Source organism: Manis javanica, chromosome X (assembly GCF_040802235.1).
Source record: "Manis javanica isolate MJ-LG chromosome X, MJ_LKY, whole genome shotgun sequence".
In the NCBI taxonomy this organism is placed as follows: domain Eukaryota; kingdom Metazoa; phylum Chordata; class Mammalia; order Pholidota; family Manidae; genus Manis; species Manis javanica.
In genome coordinates, this window is record NC_133174.1 from 28,309,641 (window position 1) to 28,336,634 (window position 26,994).

General features: G+C 34.2%; 1 protein-coding gene across 1 annotated transcript in view; it reads left to right on the forward strand.

The window, feature by feature from the left end:
- CFAP47 (cilia and flagella associated protein 47) overlaps nucleotides 1–26,994 on the forward strand; it is a 489,967-nt gene that overhangs the window by 113,641 nt on the left and 349,332 nt on the right. The window contains exons 26-27 of the mRNA XM_073227718.1: nucleotides 12,834–13,029; nucleotides 20,448–20,657. Coding sequence (XP_073083819.1) covers nucleotides 12,834–13,029; nucleotides 20,448–20,657 — 406 coding nt within the window. The remainder of the gene's footprint in view (nucleotides 1–12,833; nucleotides 13,030–20,447; nucleotides 20,658–26,994) is intronic.

Genomic DNA, 26,994 nt, shown 5'->3' on the forward strand with positions numbered 1-26,994 from the left:
TGGGCATCCTCGTCTTGTTCCCCGTCTTAGAGGAAAAGCTTTTAGCTTTTCACTATTAGGTATGAAGTTGGCTGTGGGTTTATCATGTATATCCTTTATTATTGAGGTACATAACTGGTATACGCATTTTGTTGAGAGTTTTATCATGAATGGGTGTTGAATTTTGTTGAATGCTTTTTAGCATCTATGGAGATGATCATGTGGTTTTTATCCTTCCTTTTATTTATGTGGTGTATGATATTGATTGATATTGTACCATCCTTGCATCCCTGGAATAAATCCCAGTTTGTCATGATGGATGATCTTTATGATGCATTTTTGAATTCAGTTTGCTAATATTTTGTTGAGTATTTTTGCATCTAAGTTCATCAGGGACATTGGTCTGTAATTTTCTTTTGGGTGGGGTTTTTGCCTGGTTTTGGTATTAGAGTGATGCTGGCTACATAGAATGAGTCTGGAAGTATTTCCTCCTCTTCTACTTTTTGGAATACTTTAAGGAGGATGGGTATTAGCTCTTCTTTAAATGTTTGGTAAATTCAGCTGTGACCATCTGGGCCTGGAATTTTGCTTTTGGGGAGTTTTATGATTACCAATTTGATTGCAGGTATTGGTCTGTTCATATTTTCAGTTTCTTCCTGGGTCAGCCTTGGAAAGTTGTATTTTTCTAGGAACTTGTTTATTCAATGTAGTCTAATTTATTGCCATATAATTTTTCATAGTATTCTCTAATAATTCTTTGTATTTCTGTGGTATATGTTGTGATTATTCCTTTTTTGTTTCTGATTCATTTATATGTGTACATTCTCTTTTTTTCTTGATAGTTCTGGCTAGGGGTTTATCTATTTTATTTTCTCAAAGAGCCAGCTCCTGGTTTCATTGATTTTTTTCTATTGTTTTATTCTTCTCTATTTTATTTATTTCTACTCTGATCTTTATTATGTCACTTCTTCTACTAACTTTGGGCTTCATTTGTTCTTCTTTTTCTAATTTCTTTAATTGTGAGTTTAGGCTGTTCATTTGGGATTGTTCTTGTTTCTTGAGGTAGGCCTCTATTGCTATGTACTCTCTTATTAGAACTGCTTTTAATGCCTCCCATAGATTTTGGGCTGTTGAGTTTTTGTTTTCATTTGTCTCTATGTATTGCTTGATTCTTGTTTTAATTTGTTTCTTGATCTGTTGATTATTTAGAAGCATGTTGTTCAACCCCCATGTATTTGTAGGCTCTTTTTGTTTTCTTTGTGTAATTTATTTCTAGTTTCATACCATTGTGGTCTGAGAAGCTGCTTGATACAATTTCAATCTTCTTGAATTTATTGAGGCTCTTTTTGTGGCCTAGTTGGTGATCTGTTCTGGAAGACATTCCTTGTACACTTGAGAAGAATGTGTATCCAGCTTTTGGGTGGAATTTTCTGTTGATATCTGTTAAGCCCATCTGGTCTAAAGTATTGTTCAGTGCCTTCTTTGTTTTCTTATTTGCTTTCTGTCTGGTTGATCTGTCTGTTGATGTAAGTGGTGTATTAAATTCTCCTAAAATCAGTGTTTTGCAATCTATTTCCCCCTTTATTTCTGTTAGTATTTGATTTACATATTTATGTGCTTCTGTGTTGAGTGCATAGACATTTATAATACTTATATCCTGTCTTTTTTTCTTGCCCTTTTATCATTACATAATGCTCTTCTTTGTCTCTTGTTACTTTCTTTGTTTTGAAATCTATTTCATCTGATATAAGTACTGCAACTCCTGCTTTTTCTTCCTATTACTTGCATGAACTATCTTTTTCCTTCCCTTTACTTTTAATCTGTGTATGTCTTTGGGTCTGAAATGAGTCTCTTGAGGAGTCTCTTGAGCAAGACTGAAATTTGATTTTTAGGAGAGGAATTGAATTTATTGGTATTTCATGTTGTAATATATATTTTGTTCACTTGTATGCAATTTCATTTCACATTTCATTTATATTTTCTTAAATTTTGTGTATTGGTCATGTTTTTATTTTACATAGTATACATCTTATTTCTCATATACATGATTATCTTTAAGCCTTTGAAAACACCTATTTTAAAATACATTTCCTATCAGTTCTAAGATAAAAACAGTATCAGTGAACTTATCCACAGATAAAATAGGAGATAAAAGATAGGAGCTTATTTCTTACTCAATTTGTTGAAATAATTAGGAATTTTATTTCCAATTAGTGTGTTTTATAAAATGTTGTCGATCATTTCATTTCTCCCATTTTTTAATCAGTGGGCTGGAGTGTTCTCCATGTCTAAGGCATTGAGGTAGTGTGAGGCAAGACTAGCAGATCAGCAGGCAAGAACTCTATTCAATGGATGAGAGTGCTGAGTTTGTCAGGGTCAAACAGCTGGATGGTGAATGAAATCTTTGGGTTTCTGGAATTGAGTAACAGGAGGTTTTTGAGTTGGAACCAGGGTAACACTTATTTGACCCTTTGGTTACCACCATTAATTGTTTTCCATAGCAATTTTTTCATTTCCTGACTCACAGGGCACTGAATATAGCCCTCATAACTTTTCCTTAGTGGTTATTTCCAAATCAAGTATGCATTCCTTTGTGGTTTTCTGAGTTGTTTTTACTCCTCAATAAGATTAGGAAACTACTAGAGGGAGAAATGATGTCTCTATTTTTGCCTTAAATTCTAGATTTTTAATTAGACACCTTAAGAAATACAAATTGCACACTTGGATATGATTATTTCTTAAATTATGGTTTATTAATAACAACATCATTAAAATTTAATTCATATACCACACAGTTCACCCTTTAAAAGGATACCATATAGTTTTTTTAGGATATTCATAGTTGTGCAACCATCAGTGTGATCTAATTAAAGAACATAGTCATTACCTGACATGAAAAGCCCATACCCATAAGTAGTTACTCACCTTCATTCAGTCACTGCTGACCACTAATTTTTCTGTCTCTAATAATATGATTACTGTAGACATTTCATATAAACAGAATCATACACTGTGTGTCCTCTTGTGATTAGCTTTTTTCACATAGCATAATAATTTCAAATTTCATTTATGTTGTGGTATAAATCAATACATCACTGTTTTTTTATTGCCAAATAATTGTATGGATATAACCTGTATTGTCTATTCATAGACATTCAGTGTCTGTTCAGTTGATGGACATTTGGATTGTTTCTACTTTTTGACTACTATGAGTAAACTAGTTATGAACATTCATGTACAGTTTTGTGTGGACACACGTTTTCATTCATTCAGGTATATATCTTGGAGTGGAGTTGTTGGGTTATAGGATTACTTGATGTTTAACACTTCAAAGATCTGCTAAACTGTTTTACAAAGCAACCGTAACAATTTAAAATCCCAACAGCAATGAATGAGGATTCTTTTTTCTCTACTCCTTGCTAACAGTTCTCACTATCTTTATTATAGCTATCTTAGTGTGAGGGTGATATCTCATTGCAGTTATTATTTGTATTTCCATGGTGACTAGTGATGTTGAGCATCTTTTCATGTACTTATAATCAGTTTGTATATCATCTTTGGAGATATTCAAATCCTTTGTTCATTTAAAAATTTCGATGCTTTTTATTTTTGAGTTGTCAATGTTCCTTATAGATTTTGGACAAAATTCCCATATCTGATATGCAATTTGAAAATATTTTATTCCATTCTGAGATTTTCTTTTCACTTTCTGATCATAACAACTAATGCCAAATAGCTTTTAATTCTGCTGAAGCCTAATTTATCTAATTTTTATTTTGTCACTTGGGGTTTTTAGTATCATATCTAAGGAAACATTATATAACCCAAGGTCATGGTGATTTATTCATATATTTTCTCCCAAAGTTCTATAATTTTATTTCTTACATTTAAGTCTTTGATTCATTTTGAGTTATTTTTAGATATGGTATAAGGTAGGGCCCCAATCTTATTCTTTTCATGGGCATGTCTACTTGTCTCAGTATCATTTATTGAAAAGATGGTTTTGTTTACCCATTGAATTTTTTTGGTACCCTTGTAAAAAACAATTGGCCATCAACGGCAGTATTTATTTTGTTACCCTGGTCTTAGAGAATGGCTTGGGAAGTATTCCCTCCATTTCTATTTTTTTGAAGATTGATACTAAGTCTTCATGACATGTTTAGTGGATTTCACCATTGAAGCCATTTGAGTTTTGGCTATTCTATGTGATAAGTTTTTTGCTACTTTAGTCCCTTTCTATATGTCTATTCAGATTTTATATTTCTTCTGGAGTCAATTTAAGCAGTTTGTGTTTTTCTAGGAATTTGCCCATTTCATCTGGATTATCTAAGTTGTTTATATATGACTGAACATTGTGTTCTTTTGTAATCCTTTTACTAAATTTCTGGAAAGTGAGTCATGATTGTTTTTTTATTCATGATTTTTGTAATTTGAATCTTCTCTCCTTTTTTCTTGGTCATTATTGCCAAAAGTTTTTCAGATTTGATGATGTTTTCAAGATTTTATTGATTTTCTTAATTTTTTCTATACTCTATTCAATTAATTTATGTTCTAATAGTTATTATTTCCTTTCTTCTGCTTTATTCAGTTGTAATTTGCTCTTTTTTCTTTGTTTCACTTGGGGCAAAGTTAGGTATTGATTTGAAACTTATCTTCTTTTTTAATATAGGCAGTTATGGCTCTAAATGTCACTCTGAGCATGGCTTTAGGTACATCCCATAAGTTTTGGTATGTTTCATTTCCATTTTAATTCATCTCAAATTGTTTTTTTAATCTTGCCTTTCCATTTCTTCTTTGACAATTAGTTATTTGGCAGTATGCAGTTTAATTTTCACATATTTGAGAATTTCCAAAATTTTACTTTCTTATTGATTTCCAATTTTATTCCATTGTTGTTGTAGAACATACTTTGCATGGTCTCAGTCATTTTAAATATCTTGAGGCTTACTTTATACCCTAAAATATGATTTACTCTGGAGAATTTTCCACATGGCCTTGAAAACTATATGTATTCTGTTCTTGTTGGATAGAGTGTTCCATAGATGTCTGTTAGGTTTAGCTGGTTCATAGTGTATAGTGAACTTCTACCTAGTTGTCTTGTCCACAATTGAGAGAAGAGTATTGAAGTTTCTCAAATGTTTATTATTGAATTATCTATTTCTCCTTTCAATTCTACCTGGTTTTGTTCATGTACTTTGTAGCTCTGTTACATATGTATATGTTTATAATTGTTATATCTTCTTGATGGAGTGTCCTGTTATCAATATATAATGTCCTTCTTTGTCTCTAGTAGCCATTATATCTTAATATCTATTTTGTCTGATATTGGCATAGCCACTGCAGCTTCCTTTCATTCCTTCTTCCCTTCCTTCCTTCCTTCCTCCCTGCCTTCCTGCCTTCCTGCCTTCCTGCCTTTCCGCCTTTCCTCCCTCCCTCCCTCCCTTTTCTTGTCTTTCTTTTGTTTCCTTTCTTCTTTCTTTCTTTTGTCCCTCTTATATGTACCTGGGCAATAACTTAAAGGAAAATGAGTAAGTCTCAGAGGTGGCTTAGAATTAAGACTAAATAACATCTTCCACAAAAGACAAAAAGCCTACTTCTTTTTCTTGTTCCTTAGAACAGATATGCTCAACTGGAATTTTTTCATGTTGGCTGATTCTTTGTTTAGCCAGTTCAAATCTGCTGTTGAATTCCTCTAGTGATTTTTTTATTTCAGTTATTGTACACTTCAACTCCACAATGACACATATGTATGTATGCCCAATGCTTGAACTTTCTCAGGAACAGTTTCTGCTGACAAACTTTTTTCCTCTTTGTGGGTCATTCATTCTTGTTTCTTTGTGTGTGTCTCAAAAATTTTATTTTTGAATATGCACATTATAAATAATACAATATGGCAACTGTAGAAATGAGAGCCTCACCTCTATTTAGTAGTTGTTACTGCAATTTCTGTTTGTTATTATTGTTACTATTTGTTTGTTTAGTGGCATTCAGAATGGATTCTATAAGGTTGTATGCTTTTACTTGTGTGGCCACTGATGTCTCTTAATTAGATGCTCACCTAATGATTAAACAATGATTTCCATAAATGAACACTTTCAATCAATAAATTGCCCATCCTTTGCTGAGAAATTCTGTACATGTGTTGGAGCATGTCATCAACACTCCAGTGATTTACAACTCTGCTTTGGCCTTCAGTTATTTCTTGTGCAAAATCTATAGGTCAGAGGTGAGATATTAGGACTTCCTCAGGTCTTCCTTGATCACATACACAGTAAGTATATCAGAACTTTCAAAATTCCCCAATGAACATCTAATTCTTTGGTTTTTCCTTTAAGACTGGTCAGCCTCCTGTTTGCCAAAAATATTATCAATACTATAGACAGCTGTAATGTTAAACAATTTTTGATAATTATTTATGACAGATACCCTGGGGTCTTCCTACTGAGTGGGCGCTGAGTCAGGTAAAACGAAAGAAAATCATGAAAATGTTTTTTTCCCCCCTTGGGAGTTGCCATACTGATCGAATAGTGACACTTTTCTGGAAGTAGAACTTCTTGAAAAGTTTCAAACCCATTCCATCCCCTCTGGTGGCTGCTAGGCTACTAGTTTTTATAGCTACCTTGATAGAGAGGCTGCTAGTTTTAAGGGTACCATAGATCTGGGAAGAGCAGGGTGGGAAAAGGACAAGCTGAAACACCAAAGAGCTTACTTTTCTTACTGAAGTTCAGTAATTTCTCTTAAATAATTTCTCCCTGGATTATTGCAAGCTTCTAGTTAATTTTCAGAGTTCTGAAAATGTTGATTTTGGCAATTTTTGCTAGTGTTGTCATTGCTTTCATGGAGGTGTGGATTTTCAGGGGTCCTAGTTCCACCACTCCCATTAACAGCACCTGGACATTAATTACATATTTAACATATACTTGCATCTTAGGTTTTCAAGTGTTTGGTCCTTATCTTCCATGTAAAAACTAAAGTATTTGTTTCCTTCAAGACATCTTTTAAAAATCATGAGGTGAACAGACATGACTTGGTAGAAGATTGAATCAGCAATGAAAAATTCCCAGTGAAGAAAAGCTCAGGACCAGATGGCCTCATTGGAGAATTCCACCAATTAAAGAAGAAATAATGCCAATCCAAGCAGGGTTGCCTTATTCTTTCACAGCTTTCAAGAGTTTCAGCAAGATGCTTTTTACCTCCGCTTTAACTGCTCCTTTCTTGGACTGCCACAGGTGCAGAGGCTGGGGCTGTGGTAGTATATGTGACCCATACTGATCTCTAACAAAATCTCCAATCCATTCTGAGTCTGAACCATTCTTCTTAAACCTGATTTGTATGGCTAGACTCTCATTCCCCTTAGTTAGATTGTTCTTACTTCTTGTGTAAATAGCCTCAGTGTTTTGCAGCCCAGTGTGTACATAGCTTAGAAAATCATCAATGTGAGAACCCCTGCTATGTAAAAGTATAGAATTTGTCTAGTAATTAGCTTCAAGAAGTGAGGATATTGACAACTAGCTTCTTAAGGAGACTGGAACAAAGGAGTAGCAAGAAGTTGCTTGGGAAAACAACTATGAAAATTTTATTTTCTCTTTTTAGGGGAGGCTATACTGACATTTATCTTTAATTCAAAGCACATGCTTGTTCTTCAATAAGATAAACAAAAGATACCAACCCCTAGCTAGACTTATCAAGGAAAAGGACACAAATTTAAAAAGTCAGAAAGGAAAGGGGAAAAGTTACAATTGATACCACAGAAACACAAAAAATTGTAAGAGCAGTCTATGAAAAATTATATGCCAATAAACTGGACAACCTAGAAGAAATGGGCATATTCCTAGAAATGTGCAACTTTCCAAGACTGACCCAGGAAGAAACAGAAAATCTGAACAGACCAATTATCAGTAACAAAATTGAATTTGTAATCAAAAATCTCCCAACAAACAAAAGTCCACAGCTGAATTCTACCCAACATTTAAAGAAGAGCTAATAGCCATCCTTCCTATAGTATTCCAAAGTCATAGAAGAGGAGGGAATACTTCCAAACTCATTATGTGGGGCCAGCATCACTCTAATACCAAAATCAGGCAAAGACAATGCAAAAAAAGAGAGTTACAGACCAATATCCATGGTGAATATAGATGCAAAAATCCTCAACAAAATACTGCAAATAGAATTCAAAATTGCATCAAAAGGATTGTCTATCATGACCAAGTGGGATTTATTCCAGGGATGCAAGGATGGTATAATATTCATAAATAAACCAATATCATATACCACATTAACAAAAAGCAGGATAAAAAAACACATGATCATCTCAGTGATGCTGAAAAAGCATTGACAAAATTCAACATCCATTCATGGTAAAAACTCTCAATAAAATGGGTGTAAAGGGAATTTATGTCAACATAATAAAGGCTGTATACAACAAACCCATATCTAACATCATATTCAGTGTAATAAAGCTGAAAGCTTTTCCCCTAAGATCAGGAACAAGACAAGGATGCCCACTCTCACCACTTTATTCACCTTAGTATGGATGTTCTAGACACATCAAATCAGACAAGGTAAGGAGATAATAGGCATCCAAATTAGTAAGGAAGAAGTAAAACTGTCACTATTTGCAAAAGACATGATATTATATAGAGAAAACTCTGAAGACTCCACCAAAAAACTATTAGAATTAATAACTAGATTCAGCAAGTTGCAGGATACAAATTCAATATACAGAAATATGCTGTATTCCTATATACTAATAAGGAACTAGCAGAAAGATAAATCAGGAAAACAATTCCATTTACAGTTGCATCAAAAAGAATAAAATACCTAGAAATAAACCTAAATTAGGAGGTGAAAGACCTATACTCTGTAAACTATAAGACACTGATGAAAGAAATTGAAGAAGACACAAATCAATGAAAATCTATCACATGCTTATGAATAGGGAGAATTGATATTGTTTAAATAGCCATGCTACCCAAAGCAATTTAAAGATTTAGTGCAGTTCCTATCAAAATACCAATGCTATTTTTCAATGAACTAGAGCACAGAATCCTAAAACTTATTTGGAACCACAAAAGACTCTGAAGAGCCAAAACAATCCTGAGAAAGAACAACAAATCATTCTCCCTGGCTTCAAGCTATACTACAAAGTTACAGTAATCAAAACACTATGGTACTGGTACAAGAACAGACTCATAAATCAATGGAACAGAAAAGAAAGCCCAGATATAAACCCATGCATATATGGTCAATTAATATATGAAAACAGAGCCGTGAATATACAGTGGGAAAAGACAGTCTCTTCAATAACTGGTGCTAGGAAAACTGGACAGTTACATGCAAGAGAATGAAACTGGATTACTGTCTAACTCCATACACAAAAGTAAAGTAGAAATGGATTAAAGACCTAAATATAAGACATGAAAGCACAAAAATCTCAAAAGAAAACATAGGCAAATGTCTCTACAACATAAGCATGAGAAATTTTTTTTGTGGACACATCTCCCTGGGAAAGGGAAACAAAAGCAAAAATAAACAGGTGGGACTACATCAAACTAAAAAGGTTCTGTACAGCAAATGACACCCATCAAAAAAACAAAAAGATAACCTACAGTATGGGAGAATATATTTGTGAATGATTTATCTGGTAAGGGGTTAACATACAAAATATATAAAGAACTACTATGCCTCAACCCCGAAAAGAAACCAAATAACCCAATTAAAAATGGGCAGAGGACCTGAATAGACATTTTTCCAAAGAAGAAGTATAGATGGCCAAGAAGAAAACAAATCCTACCATTTGCAACAACATGGATGGAGCTAGAGGGTATTATGCCCAGTGAAATAAGCCAGGGAGAGAAAGACAAATACCATCTGATTTCACTTATTTGTGGAATATAAAAACAAAGCAAAATGAACAAAACAGCAGTAGACTCATAGATGCTGAGAAGTGACTCGTTGATACCATGGGGGAGGAGTTGGGGTGGGTGGGTGAAGAGGATAAAGAGGCACAAAATCTCAATTATAATATAAATTAGTCACAGAGATGAAAGTACAGCATAGAGTATACAGTCAGTAGATCTGTAATGTCTTTCTATGTTGACAATAGTAACTGCACTCCTTGGGGTGAGCATTTAATAATATAGCTAACTGTTGAATCACTATGTTGTATACTTGAAGCCAATATAATATTGTATATCAGCTATACATCAATAAACAATATATTGAAAAAATCAAAGTATATGCTCCAGTACCTTTATTTAGGGTTTATAATACCATAATTGAATAAACGTACCAAATTCCATTTCCAGACAATTTTTCTGTTTAAAAGGGTGGTTTCTAGTAACTTATCTGTTACTCTTCCTAATTATTATTACTTATTAAGCAACATTAAGATTGTAGCCTCCTATGTATTCTCTTTTGGCTCTTCCAGATTCCCGTTACTGGGCTTTTCCATCCATCTCTCCATTGTGGCTGTTGCCTCCTGACAGGTTTTGTCTGTCCCTTTCTCCAGAGGATTTTCCTTGCTTGAAGAAAGATGCCTCATGCAGAGATACCTAGGAGGTTAAGCCTCACAACCAGTACCTCAAGTGGCCCAGCCTAGTCTCCTTCGGGTGGGAAAATCTCTGTGGGGAGTTCCCATCCCAAAGCTCCCAGTAGAATCAGGTTGAATCTGTCTAAAAAGACAACTTTTCATAGCTTCCTGCCCTGTTGTATTCTGCTGCTTATTTTCCCTACAAGTTCCTCCTGAGAGCACTCCCTCTGTAAATCACATGCATCAGAATCCTTAGGACCTACTATGTTTTAAACATGTGGAGGTCTAAAGAAAATACCCATAACTAGCTGTCTTATCAACAGAAAAGGCAGGATAAGAGCCTATTATCTACTTATAAGATTATGACTGCAAGATTTTAAGATTATAACTAATCTTTTAAGCTTTTTAGAGAGTTCATTGAGCTGTGTTCTCTCTGAATAATATTCTGTTAGCACTGTGTTGCATATACTCAATGTCCTGCTACGTCTATTAGCATGGCATTGTATAATCACTTTAGTTTTATGTGTGAGAAACCGTACATAGGATATTATTTAGGAGGTTTAAAAACTGTTTCAACTTTTATTACCTCTGTTTAGAACTCTGAAAATACGATAGAAAACAACATTTTCCACATTCTGAAGTTCATTTTATAAATATAATTGGGTTTTGTTATGTATTTCTGTATATTTGTATTTCCTCTCAATTTCTACTGTGTCTGGTCCTGAAAGAAATGGCACAAAAGCTAGTCCCACTATTGCCATCTTCTCTATTTCTATAAAGAGCTTCTCCTTTATGTCCCTATCAACATTTATATCCAGATCAAATGGACTGGACAATCTAGAAGGAAATAAAATCATTTCCATTTAACTTTTCCTTCAGTACAGGGCTAAGCCCAAGTAGTCAAATCTTTGGGTTCCCTTCTTAGGATCTCAACCTAACTCTTAAAAATATTAAACGTGCCTGTAAAACCCTTATGAAACTCACATCTCAGATGAGAGACAGTGCACACTTGAGCTTAAAAACGTTTTATTAAATCCCCGGTAGTCTTAGGTTATACCAGGAACCCCATTCTCCATGACTGCAGAAGCCTTTAGCAGGTCTGAAACTCAGAAATTATCTCGAAGCAGCTCATTCAAAATTCAGAACTCAACAAGTCTTACAATCTTGCCTGAACTGTTAAATTAATTAACTTGATTTTCTTTCTCCCCCAAATAATTGTAACAATCCCATTCATTAAATGAAACCCTCATTTCTCTATGGATTTATAATGTTTTAAATATGTAAATTCTGTTATAACTCTTATCAACTCAAGGTACAGATACAGTCTCTCATATTTTCACATTGTTTTTCCAATACTTACTTGGCATTGTTAGTAGGAAGTTACTCTTCCCTTCCCTCTCCAGCCAACTCCCAGCTCCAAAGATCCCAGACTATCTGAGCGAGCAAGTAAAGGGCTTATTTGACAAGGAAAGGTATCCTCCAGTACAGAGAGAACTGGTGGTGGTTCCAGTCAGTGCAGTGAGTCCATTGCTTTTGTGTTGGTTTTGAACGTGGCCCTGCATCCCCTAGAGCATTCTCCTCCTCTCCCTGATCCCTGCCAGGCCACCCCACTGTCCTGTTCTTGAATTAAAAGCTATTACCTTGAATTCATTGTCACAGTATCACAGTGTTCTCCCTCTGAGATGCTGTGTTTGGGGATTTGGGTCTAAAAGGGCATGGCAACTTGCTGTTGTCTTGGACTAGCTGCAGCCTCCTGTGCTGAGCCCTTTTCTTAAACACAGACCACCTTTCCTTATAGTGAGTTGCTATGTGGGAATTTCCAGTCTTTTCCTACCAGGTGAAACTGGCCCACTGATGCTGGCAGCCTTTCAGGAACTGAAATATCTGGGAGAAAGCCCATTCTTTTCCTCTCAGCACATCCATTTTTCAGTAGTCCCCTGAGATACTTCTGGCAGTTGTCTGATCTCCATACTGCATAAACTAAAGGAATGGGCCCCTCCTGTTAAGGCACAGAGAAAAATCAGAAAAGAAGTCCTTTTTGCACTGTTTCCCTAAGGTATATGTGTTTAATAGTCATAATGAAAATCTAGTTTGTGATTACTCGATTTCTAGACATAGTGCACTTTAAAATATTTTATTTCAACAAACCTCATTACATGTCTTAAATTCCTCAGGAAGATAAAGCCAGTTTCTGGGTAATCTAATCTGCTCCATTGAGCTGTACCTTCATAGTACATCTTAATATTTAATAAGGTTAAACTATGTAAATGTATTTCTCTATGGGGGTCAACTCATTTAAGATACAAAATTTGTTTTTCATTAGATCATCCTGGAAAATACACAGCTGACATTCCTATATGTCTAAATGATAATCCAGTTTGCTATCGAATGTTGCATCTGATTGGAGAGGTAAAATCACCAAAGTTATTGTTTGACCCTCCATTCATATTTTTTACTCCTGTTCCTTTGGATGTAACAACTGTGATGAATATCAACATTTTGCCTCAAAACTATTTCAGGTAAGTGCTTAAGTGAATTGATTACTTTTTCTTTATGTGCTTTTTTATTTGTATCTGTTACATCAGTCATGAGCAATGTCTGATTTGTTTCTATAGTTGGAATGAACTATTAAAATATTTAACTGCCCATTTAAATTAAAAATATTAAAGAAATGCCCACTTATTTATCTCACAGTCATTTAATTTTCTTGTAAAAATTTTTGGTATGTCTTTTTTCATGGTATAAGAAGCAGGCTTAAGTATTCAGTGTATTCATTTTCTTTTGCTGTGTAACAGATGACCACAAACTTAATCCTTCAAACGTGAATCTGTTAGCTGTTTCTTTGGCGGGAGTCTGGGTCAGTCTAGCTGCGTCCACTGCTCACTGTCTCAATAGGTGCAAGTCAAGGTGTGGCTGCAGCAACAGTGGCTTCTGATGCTCAGTCTTCCTCTGAGCTCTCTGGTTGTTGGCAGAACTAATCTCTGTAGTTGTAGGCCTAGGACATCATTTTCTTAGTGACTGTTGGCTGGGACCACTTTCAGCTCTTAGAGGCCATCCTCAAGTCCTAGCCATGTGGTTCCTCTTCACAATTTGGTACTTTACTCATTCAAAGTCAGAAGTAGAGTGTCTCTCTGACTTCTTCATCTCTGACCTTTACACCTTTTGTTAAGATCTCACCTGGTTAAGTTTGATCCACCCATGGTAATCTCCCTTTTCCTTCACTCGATTTTATATGACTAGGGACCCTAGTTACATACGAAAAGTCCCTTTACCATCGACCTATAACATAACTCAATCATCAAGGTGATATCTCATCATATTTACAAATTCTACCATCCACGGTGTTGGAATTACAGAGTTTGTACACTGAGGGATAGGACTCTTGGGGGCCATCTCAGAATTCTACCTATGGAATTCAGTCTGTTTTCATTTTTTTACAAAAATTTATAAATAGCCCAAAACCATCCAATATTATATTATATTAACCTAGATACATTATATATCATCACACTACAAGAGTGGTCTGTGTATGTATATGTGTGTGTGTTTATAAATAGCCCAAAACCATCCAATATCATATTATATTAGCCTAGATACATTATATATCATCACACTACAAGAGTGGTCTGTGTGTGTATATGTGTGTGTGTGTATATATATATGTATATATATATATATATATACATATATATATACATTTTTTTTTTTTTTCTGTTTTCAATTTAATTGCTGGGCTTCTGAGAAATGTGGGAGGTCTCCAAAGTGCTCAGATCAAAGCAAACCAAATGAACATGTACTTACAAGCTGAAACCAGAGTAGGAGTGGTGAGCTATAATAACATGCCTAGTACAAGCTTGTCTCAAATCTTGGGACAACTTCAAGGCAGGAAAACTTAATCTCAGATTCCTGGATTAGTCCAGGGGCATTTGAAGAGGCTAAAATGGTTCCATATGAGTAAGTCCGTCTACCTTTCAGCAGAAGCAAACAAATAGTCTCTAGTTCGGTGGTTCTTAAACTTTAGTGTGCATCAGAATCACCTGAAGGATTTTTTAGAACAGGTTGTTGGGTTACAGTCCTGGAATTTATGATTCAGGAAGCCTGGAATTAGATGTAATGATTTTTATTTCTAATAAGTTTCCAGATGATACTGATGCTGTTGATCCACGGACTGCACTTTGTGAACCTCTACTCTAAATGAAGCCGTCTTTAGTTTTGGCCCATATTTCGGTTCCCACAGATTGCTACCAACCAGACATGAGCACAGTATCAAGCACCACAAAACTCACAAGGAGGGAAGATACCAAAATTTAGAGACAGCACAAACAACTATCTTGAGATTTAGACTCTTAAGGAATACAGATTTTGGAATTTTCTGGCATATAGTATAAATAATTTATTAGAAAATATGGCTTTGAAAAAATTAGTACTTTACGTGGAATTATACAATATAGACTTGAAAATGAACCAAATGTAATTATTACAAATTTTAAAATCAAGTGTGTAGGGTAAAATTTTAAGGGCATCCATTAAACCTAAGATTGTTTATAACTATACAAACAGTACAGAAACAATGAAAACCTCAGTTAATGTTGTTAGAAAAAGAGAAACATATTTCAAAAGCAAGTGAAAACTAAAGCAAAAGTGGTGGCAAAACTCAATAGTTGAGTAATGCAATAAAATGTAAAAAAATCATTTTAACTAGGTAAAAGACAGAAAATGTTAGAGTAAATAAGAAAAGTCCATCTGCCTACTAAAAGAAGCATATATGAAACATAAGGACAAGGAAGTAAAGCAGGGTTTCTCAACCTCAGAACTGTTGACATTTGGGGGAGGGTGATTCTTTTTCCTCTGGACAGAATCCTGTACATGTGGGATGTTTAAGCAGCATCCCCAGCCCCTACCCACATATTCTCCACCTAAGCTGTGACAGAAGAAATGTCTCCAGACATTGCTACATGTTCCCTGGGGAGCAAAACCACTCCCAGTTGAGAACCACCATAGTAAAATCATGGGAAAAGAGACAGCAAAAGAAAATTGGATACCAGTAGTAATTTCACATGTGGTAACCTTTAAGAGGTAAAACACATTTTTAATATAGAAGCCATTAAATATTTATAAAAGATGCAGCTCCCCTGGAAACTATCAGAATTCAAAAATTGTATGAATGATTAAAGTGGTATTAAAATACGTAAATCCCAAATTAAAAAAACAGGAAAACTGACTAGTTCATTTCTGTGGGATATTTCAACACATATCTCAATTATTGATGAGTCCAGAAGACAAAAACTTTTATATAGATAAAATTTGCACAGGATATTTTAAAAGCTTCATTCACTTAACACTAATGTTATTAAAAATACTAAAAGTAGTATTAAAAATGGTATTATAAAATACTGCACCCTGCAATTAGAGAATATATATTTTTCTCAATCATACATGGGATATATACAAAAACATATATGCATGGAATATATACATGGGATATAGATGAGTGTATCATTCCGTAGTTCAACAAATTTTAAAGAGTTGATATCATGTGGACTATGTTCTCTGATAATAATAATAAAAATTAAAAATAAATAAATATTAACAAGATTTCCCAAACATTTGGAAACATTATTTTTAAACAATATGAAATTTTAAAAAATATGAAAATGTCATATTGAATTTCACCAATAAATAATTAAAATGCTATCAAAACATGTAAACACCATTTATTAAGAGTCATGAGTGTACAGTACAATCAAATGCTATCTACAGTGCTGGAGTATTAGAGTTGAAGACTAAATTTGAAATGGCTACTGTGACTTTTGTCGCTTCTTTAGATGGGGCTGCATCTTTGTGAGCTCTATCTGTTACATTAAAAAACCATCAAAAGTCTAGTGGCTAAGCAATAAATAAATAAATTTATGGAATGCAGCAAAAATGGTACTTAAATGGAATTATATGATCTTAAAGACTGATATTCGATTAAAAAAGGATTGAAAGTGTTAAGTATTCAGTTTAATAAAAATAAGAGTAAGAATAACAGATTAAACTCAAGGAATTAAACCCAAGTAGAAAAGAAGATAAAATGTATAAGAGTAGGAAGTAAAGGAATAGAAAACAAATATATAGGCTCACTGAAACCAAAAAACTGGTTCTTTGAAAAACTAATACAATGGACAGAAATACAGTGACACTGGCAAGGAATAAAATGAGAGAAGGCATAATGAAATAATACTGAGAATAGTGTGTGACATCATCGTATGTCCAGTGGAGAAAAATGAGATAATCAAAATACCATGAAGACATCTATTCCAATACATTTGAAAACTTAAACAAAATGGGAATTCTGTAGAAAAAATATGATTTACTAAAACCATACAGGGAATTATAGAAAGTCTTTGAATCAATACTTAAAAATCTCACAAGCAAAACACCATCCTCTGATGTTTTTATAAGCAAGTCTTACTAAACTTTCAAGAACCTGATAAATCAAAATATCAAACCTTGTACAAATTCCTCCAGAGAACAGAATGAGAGAGACTGTACCCTAATTTGTTTTGTGATGTCAGAAATTTATTATAGAATAAGACAAAGACAATGTAAGAAAAGTAAATTATTGGTCAAATGCTATTATGCATATAGATGCAATAATCCCTAATGAATTAAAAGACATGTTGATATAACATAGTATATACATAATATAATGTAATAAAGATATATTAATAAATCATGACCAACCTGGCTATATCCCAACATTGCAAGGTTTGCCTAATGTTAGAAAAATCTAAAGTGCCTTGGCATTTCATCTACCGTATTTTCAAATTGAAGAGAACAATGATAGGATCATTTCCATAGATGCAGGAAAAGCAGTTGATAAAATTCTAAAACCATTCATGATGAAACTCTCAAACAGGAATAAAGCAGATATTCTTTAAATTGTGAAAAGTTTCCCATCATAAGCCTAGAGGAGATATTATTATGGATACTGGAATACTAATGAATTCCCTTTAAATAAAAAAGACAAGGAAGCCTGTTACCACTGCCTCTCTAATACATTTTACATAAGAAACTAGTCCATTCAAGGAGTTAAGAGAAACAAAATATGTAAGCATGGGAAAATAAGCTACAAAACTGTCAATACCTTTAGATGATATGATTTTTCATATAGGAAATGAAAAGAATCTATAGGCAAATGTTTAAATTAAATTTGAAAAATTTTAAAGCTGTGAAGATCAAGACAGAAATCTAAGTCTAATATTTAAATTCAGTAACATTTCAGCATACAAATGTAAAACATGCAATTCTAAAATTACTGTTTCTGAAAACATTAAAAATTAAATTAATGGGGTAAACTAAACAAAAGATGAGGAAGAACTGTGTGGAACCATGTGAAGAAATCTAAAACTTAAGTCAGAGAACTCATAAATAAGTGAAGAGTTATACCATATTCATGAGTTGGAATGTTCAATATTGTAAAAAAGTTCTCCAAAGATCAATTTACATATTCCATGCAACTGCAATAAAAATTCAAATGAAATTCTTCATAGAAATTCACAAGTAAAATTTTAAATTTTATATAGAGCAATCAAGGGTCTAAAACAGCCAAGCCACTCCTGAAGAAGGTAAGAGCTTGCCTTACCAAATATCAAGACTAAGCCAGTGTGATAGTGGTGCAGTGATAGATAAAATGACCACAGGAGTAGAAGAGACTTGTGGAAGGCCCACACGTGGATGGATACTGAATATGTGAGAAAGGTAGTGTTGTAGATCTTTGGAGAAAAGAGTTACTATTCAGTAAATAGTGCTGACAATTCATTATCTGTACGGAATATTTCAAATTGGATTCCTATGTCACTTAACACACAAAAATGCATTGTAGATGGATAAAATGCATTGTAGATGTGTAAAAAACAAAATATAAACAAATTTATAGAAAATAATTTTAATGTCTGGGTTGAGAAAGATTTCTTAAACAATACTTACATGCTAACAATGAAATAAATGATAAAAATTAGTTAAGAAAATTTCAACTAACTTGATAGCAATGTTGACAAAAAGCTTTAATAGGTGTTTCACAGAAGAGGATTCATAAATGGAAAATGGACATCTGAAAACATAATTGACCTTTTTGTAAACTTGGGAATGAAACTTGGAGACTACAATAAGATAGCATTTTTGCCTGTCCTTAGTAGGCAAAGGTTAAGAAATCAGGTAACTAGTTACTATGTCAATGAATAGGACTGCTCTGGATAATACTGTGCAAAGTGGAACATCTGCATTTTTCACAGCCAAAAATTTAATTCACAATAGGTACAAGAAAAACTCTTGCATATGTGTACAACAAGGAATGTTTGAAATTATTCATATAGTAGCCTTATTCAGAAAATCTGTGAACTGCACAAACATGGAACTATGAAAGTTGTGAAAATAAACTTCTAAAGTTATAAAAGTTATGAAAATAAACTTCTAGATCTTGTACCCACCTCAGAGCTTCTCTAGTTCAATCCCTTATTTAACTGTTAAGCATTCTGAGATTCAGAGAAAGCAAGCTCCAAGTGTGATGTAATAAAGGTTGAAAATAAATGAAAGTTAACCAAGTTGAAGAGCATGGAACAACCTCTAGTTTCTAACACTTTTCCTGCAATATTTGATGAGTGCTTACTAATGCCAAGGAGCCTGCTCCAAGTGCCATTTTGTAAGAAAGTGTTCTTCAAAATTGGCTTGACAATGGGATTCAAAGTTCTTTCAAGACCTTTTAAGACCCTATCTTATAAATATACACTAACCTCTGTTGCTTAAACAGGAAATAGAAGTGGCTTAAATTATATTGTGCTAAAAATTGTTTTCTTAATCAAGAAGCACTGTCTAATATATGAAATAATATTTTAATCTTTCAACTTTTGAATTAATGTGTAAAGGTATCAGTTTAAAAACAATCTCAAGGCAAAAGTTGAGTCGTAAAATATGGTACAATGAAATGAACATGTAAAAGTTACTGCAGAGAAGACTTTCCCCCAGTTTTTTCATTATATGTATAGTAAATAAACAGCAATAATGACTCATACAATAACATGTAGCTAATTAACAACAGAATTGTATTCAGACCTGATTTAAAAGGTTTTTTTCCCATATTTTATCCAATGCACCATATCAGTTTAACTAGTTCAAGCTGAGATATTTCTTTTCTGATGAGCTGAAAAATCTTCATTATAATAAACTTACTAACAAAATGTGATTCTCAAATGATAACACTTTTTCTTTGCCAAAGGAGCCTACATATAAAATAAAATAAAGTAATATGGTTAAATATTTATTGACCACTAAAAATTGTCATGTATTAATTAGATTTAAAAGTGAATACTACATACTATGTTGTTAAAGAGCACAAACGTTTTATATTGGCTAAACAAATTGTAGATATATAGTGAAATATGTGAATATTAGGTGGAATTTTTTAGTAGTGATGATTGAAAAAATTTATGATGTATGTATGCAAGTGCTTAATAGTATCCACATTGTTAAAAATTATATGTGTAAATGCATCTATTAAACTTAATTAGTGTACATGCATTAAAGCTTTAGCTAGTAAAGTGGTAATTTTTGGTAAATTTTTGTCAGGATATGTTTTAAGGGCAATATGATTTATATCATGGATGTGGTTAAAAGCACACTGTATTTAATCAGGTGTTTTAACTCTTTCTCTCTTTTTTAATTCTTAGAGAACAAAAGAAACTTTTGATCATCTTCTGTGGTTCTTGGTTAAATTAATATATTCTCAATCTTACATTGTAACTAGAAAATTAGAGATGATACAAAAATTTCTTAATTGGGCATATTACTGTAAATATTTGTTGTTTTAATTTTTCTGATGATTCAAGAAACAAGAAAACACATGTAAATCCAAATACTTGCATGTACTTTGAACTAATTTTGTTTTAATTTTAAACAGAGATTCAACTCTAAGTGTCCAGATTCCCACAACAACACTTCTTGATGGTGATGAGATTCACCCTTTTTCCGTGACATTTCCAAAAGGCAGAGTCATCACAGGCTCTTCCAGTGGCATTAATACTGAGGTCACCTGCCACCTCAGTTTCAACTCATCTAAACCTGTGTCATTTTTCACCAATGTTCTTTTCTGTGCTGGCACAGATAGCTGGTAAGATATTATTTTGTTTCTGACAGTGAAGAATAATGCATTTATTTTCTATACTATTTAAAACTTTTAAAAGGAGAGACATTTAAAATAATGACTTTGTTTTTTAAGCCTTAATTTTTTTTTTGAGAGGGCATCTCTCATATTCATTGATCAAATGGTTGTTAACAACAATAAAATTCTGTATAGGGGACTCAATGCACAATCATCAATCAACCCCAAGCCTATCTCTCAACAGTCCACTTTGGACATAAGGATTTCTTTTAAGTCCCAAATGCCACATTGCTCTCATGAGAAACACTGTAATAGTAGTTACCAGCTGTACTCTGGAGCTGGGCTGCCTGGGTTTATATCCTGGTTCTGTTAACTTTGGTGGTTATTTAATCTTCTGAGCCTCATCTGTAAAACTGAGATAATAGCAGAACCTATTATCATCTGTAATTGTCAGAAATTCATTGAGCTAATAATTATTAAGTAAGTGGACAGGAATTGGCACAAAGGCAATGCTAAGCAAGTATTAAATGAACAGAAGAAGCATCAGTATAACAAGTTTCCAAGCAATGTATGATTTGTTACATGTTGCTTTAACAGGCTCAGGGAAATTCAGATACACCTTGGTGAAACCATGTTTCTGGATTGCTTACATTGTAGGACCAGAAATTTCACTTTTACATTATGGTCTGAGATGATATACCTCACCAAATGGCAAGGGCTGATGTGTAGAGCACCAAAATTTGTTAAAAATGTTTATAGTGAGAAGTAACATTAGAAGGAATTATACACTAATGCTTAGTGTCAGTGTATGTACTCCATGTGGTAATTTATTAACTTTTAGTGGGGTCATTTCTGTACAGAACATTGATATTCCTGTGTTAGGAATTAGAAGGAATAGAGAGAGCTGGTACTGAAATGTTGTATCCAAGGGAAAATATGGCCATATCTAGGATACAGTGCATGGACTTCTGAATTCCGGCTGCCATGTCTCTTTCTCGAATATGTTAGTGAAAAAATGATCTAAGTTCACCTCTCAGGCTCCCATTTTTCTCTTCTGATCCTGACAGTCCATCTTTTGTTGACTTAAAAAAAAAACTTTTAATCGTGTTGCTTTAGGCCCCTATCAAGCACTGACCTCCATGTCTGTGCTGGGAGGCATTCTGTTTGTACATTAACTGACTTTGTTCAGAAAAGTGTAACTTCATTCTAGTCCACAAATTCACACTTTGCCCAAAGCACTACATAAGGTGTGCCTTTGAGCTCAGCAGTAAAAGTCATGACTAACTTATTCATGAATGTCTTAAAGCTAATGAAGATCCAGACCATATTAACAGGGTGAGGAAGGAAATGGAAGGTTTATAATTAAGCATGTGGCATGTCAGAACTCTGAGGTCCCCCATACATTTTTTAAAAATTAAAATGTAAGCCAAATCAAAGAAATCCGAGTGATGTATTTATTAAATAGATATAGGGGATGTGTGCTATTCAGATATCAGCTGTTTTCTCCTTTGGAGCTGAGGGTCTCATGACACCAGAATCACCTGGGGAGTTTAAAAAAATACACATACATTAGTCCAACCCAGAGGCTATGATATAATTTGTCTGGAGGGTAACCAAGGCACTGTAAAAGGCTCCCTGCATGATTCTAATGGGAAGCCAAATTTGTGAGCAATGCTGCTCACACTTCAGCCGCAAATGACTCACATGTGGGAGGCTTGTTACAAGAGATTCTGAGCCCCACCTCCAGAGTCCCTGGTTTCCTGAGTCTTGGGTGGGGCCTGCATATTTGCATGACTAACAAGTTCCCTTTTGATGCGTAGGTTACTTATCTTGGGAAAGACACTGAACTTGTTTGAAAGGCGGAAGTTCAGGTCCCACTCCAGATCTAAGAAATCAGCATCTGTGTTTTCATAATATCCCCAGTTGATTTATGTACATAGTAAAGTTAGTGAAGCATTGGACCTAAAAAGACTGAATTAGGGAAAATGCCATCAAGCAGTTAGATTAAACCGTGGAACACTTAAAAGATTTGGCAGGCAATAGCATCACTGCTTGAAAATGGTGGTGCTGTGAGATTCTTGAGCTAGCTGGGTATTCATCTCTCTTTTAGAGTAGATTTGGTTTCGTTTGCTGATACATTATCTAAACATCATCTGTAAGAGAGCTACAATATAAAGTATAATTCCAAATTTATAAGCACAGGAAATTGAAGTACTACTGTGTTGTTTCTTGTTTGGACCCCTATCCAGCTGTAGAATGAAAGAACTTAGATTTGAAATCAAGTGCCTTTACCCCTATCACAGAAGGTTGCTTCCCTTTAACTTCTCAAGTCCTAGGATTTATTGCTCTCACATGGTCACTTTCCTCCAAAAATTCAATAAAATTATTTTTAAGCTTTGATATGTCATGTGAAATATAATCTGTTACTTGAATAGGAAGGTTCTAATATTTTAATGCAAGTTAAACCACACTTTGTGTTCTAAATGAGAGGCTGAGTGGAAGTGTACAGTAAGAATAGTATAAGAACGTGCGGTACATGAGCTTGAACAAAAATCAGGGCAGTTGATTAGCTGGCATACAGTGGTATATCCTTGCCAGTGGATAAAAAATATTGAAGTATTTGTTTGCTGGTTGGTAACCAGTAATTATCCTAAGTACTCATAACCAGTGCCTGACTTGCCTCAAACACTTTTTCTGGACCTTGGACCCGCTTAAGACATAGTAACTAAGGGTCAGTGCTGGCCATAGCCAGAGTCCTCAGGATCCTTTGTTTTGGGTCAGTCTGCGGGCCCTGGTCTCAGCCGGTCATGGTGAACCATCGGCTAGGAATGCTGGGGACCCTCACCTGGGCCTGCACTATGTGTGGCCCTTTCAGAGTCAGTGTTGTGGCTGGACTGGCCCTTGTGCTTCTTACGACTGCAGGATCCACCTCAGCAACAGCCATCAGGGAACTTAGGAAAAACAAGTTTATTACTCACAGGTTCTGGAGGGCAAGGTGAAAGAGAGAGAGCATGGCTCTGGGATTCTAGCTTTTTTGGAATTGAGTGTTGTGGGGCCTAGGGTTTCATGAGTTCACTCTTTATTAATTAATTTAAAACATAAGAACAGGAATTAAATCAAGGGAAGGACAAAGCAAGCGGTCAGTCAGGCGGTCAGTCATCTGCAACCAAAGATCTCTAAAAAGGGGAACCTTAGGGATGGAGCAGCCTGGCTCTTTAAGTATTTGTGTAGCTGGCCTTGTGTTTGGGATGGATGGCTCTGCAATTCAAAGCTTAATGCCAGCCACTTTACATTACAATCAAAACACCAGATGTCAGATGCTTGCACTACATATTGATATATACCTCCCTTGTAGATGATAGGATTCTTTGACATTCAAAGATAAATATTTTGAGTGTCAAACTTTTTTTCCCATATGAAACATGATTTTGTATCCAAAAAACATGGTTAATGTCGTTCTAATGCCATCAGGAGCATTTGAGATTGGCTGGTGTGCAGAAGTGTCTGTGTCATTTGTAGCAAAGCTGTCACTGAAGGCTGTGCTCTTTGAATTTCTTGGCACACAAACTCCTGGGTTGTGTCATATTTAGTTGCTCATTCTAAACAATACAGATTTATAGTTTTCCTAATCATGGATACTATATGGTTTAACAGAATTCTTGGCCTTTTCTCAAAAGTAGCTAGGCACAATCTTGTTTTTCAAGTTGCTGGTTTTAAGGTACTGGGTTATGTATATCTTCTCACATTAAACAAGTACAATAAGGACTTTGCATATGCAGATAAGTTAATGCATTAATAGTGAGTTTAAATGATAAATTATAATTTCTGCCTTATTCATTGATGTTAGTCATTGATTCTAACTTTAGAGATAAAGCCTATAGTCTTAGTTACACATGTAGTGAACGTTTTGCTGGTAGAGAAATCTATTTTAAAATGTACAGATCTGATGTTTAAAACAATGTAGAGCTCTTAATTTTGTCAGTCTTCTATGTACAGTGGCATTTATGAACCTTGTTATAGATTCAGAAACATCTTTGACACATAATAAAACTTGTTATGCTTGCTCATTAAAATAATAGGACATTGGCAATCACTTGAATTGAAATTATATTACTTTTAAAAAGCATTCACTCCAATAAAAAGGAAGTGAGGAATAACAAAAACCATGCTATTTTCTGATGCAGTCGTCTGTTCCTTATCCCTTGCCCTAGTCCTGTGGAAAGGCTGTTTGTAATGGCACCTTCCTTCTATGAAGAACATTATTTTCATGGTAGATCAGTTAAACCAAATCATAGAATTGTAGCACAGTCTCTATTATAAAGTAGAATGTTTATTTATATTTAACCCAACCATAGGATACTAGTGTATTAAACTATAAACAGAAACATACTCTGCCTTAGAATAGATTGATTCCAGATGTTTCAACTCATAAATATCCCTTCTTTTTTACTGCTCTTTAGATATAAATGTCTACACATACACACACACACACACACACACACACACACACACACACACACATACATATGCACATACATACATATATTCATCCCGAAAACTTCTAATAGGTAAAATGAAAATGACCTGTAAAATCCATGTTTTAGCTAGATCATAGTTGTCTTCTAAAGTGTGCTGGAGCATTCTAGGAATAATTTAATGAAAATGTGCCTGTTGTTTTATATGAGTTCATATTATCATGGAGGGAGTTTTACTGTTTGGTTTTATCAGGTTGCAAATTTTGACCCGTATAATGTATCTAATAACTAGAGCTTCAGCTCTACTTTTTTAGAATTAACCATTCAGAATATAGGGATGCAAGGAGCAGAACAGCTAATGATTCACCCAACTTAGAAATAATTTTTCATCTCAGCTTTATTAGGCATTATTACATTAATTGCCTTATAGAGCAAGCCACCATATTCATCAGTTCTTTTAGGGGGTGAAGGCAGGGCTGTTTACTGTGTTAAAGCAGTATGTGTTCTTTCCAATTAAAGTTTAAATTTTCCCTGTGTATTTTTGGAATTTAATAAACTTATATACCTTCATGAAAACGTAAACACATAGTTTATACATTAATAGTATACATATTTATACATATTTCATTTTCCCAAACATAAACATATTTTGGTGGTGATAAATCTTGCCCTTTGCCACAACTCTTTCCTGGAAACCCCATTTTCTGCTGCATTAACAACTGTAGTATTTTCCCATAAGAGCACTGAATTAAAAATAAAAAATACTGACTGTTATACATTTCAGCCCCTGATTAAGTCCAATCAATTGAGCTAACTAACATAAAAGTGCTACCTGTAGTAACCATTAAATATTTAAATAAACATATCAATTAACCCTCTTTGTGTGTAAGTAAAGTTAAATGTTTATTATTTAGCTAGCAATTATTGACTTGAGAAACAATTGTGAATAGGTGTGGATTAGCTGTTTTGGAAAGGTTGCTCATGGAGTTTGTTTTGTGTTAAATTTTCCTGAAGCAAACACAGTCATCCAAAGTCACCCCATTTTTTGTATGTCTTTATTTAAATACTTTGTGGATAGCAATAAACGATTGTTTTTGATGTTGGTATTGGTGGCAGTGGGCTTTACAATGAAATGTATTTTCGAAGGCTGACCCAGATATTTTCTATTTCCCACTTTATTCAGTCCTGTAAATAGAAATCTGGATCACTTATCCAAAGCAGTGTTAGCCGGAAACTCTTGTTTTACCCTTCTTAACCACTGCCAGTTTTTCCAACATGTAATTTTGTAGTTTTCTAGCTACCTTGTGGATTTGGACAGACAACTAAAGAGACATGCTTCCAAAATCCGCACCCTGCAGCCTTGCCCCTTCTTGTTGCTCTGCTCATCTCTCTATGAATAGAAACCATGTTTAATAGGGCTGCTTTTAGAATGTAAGATCTGTCATAAATAGTACAGGTAGGAGCCAAACCTTAGTTAGGATAAAGATATAAATAATACCATAATATTTCTCAATATGGTGTTTGACCATATTGTTGACAGGCCATCATAGTATTTCATATGCTATTGGAAAGTGATAAAATATTGTGATTACCAGGTAATTTATCACATAGATTTAACATGAAGCTTCAAAGTTTCATCCCTAAAGTGACTTGGGTGACAAGAATAGGAGTCTCTTATCTTCACTATTGATGAGGAAAGAATTAAAGACTATTAATTATCCACCAGCTAATGACCAAAGAGAGGAATGATGAGACTTTCCACACTTTGTTTAATGAATTATATAATTTTCATTTTATTGGTTATTCTGTGCTATTGACATAAACATTCTTATTTGACTTACTTTTCTTTTCCTAATTTAGATTTTTTAGGT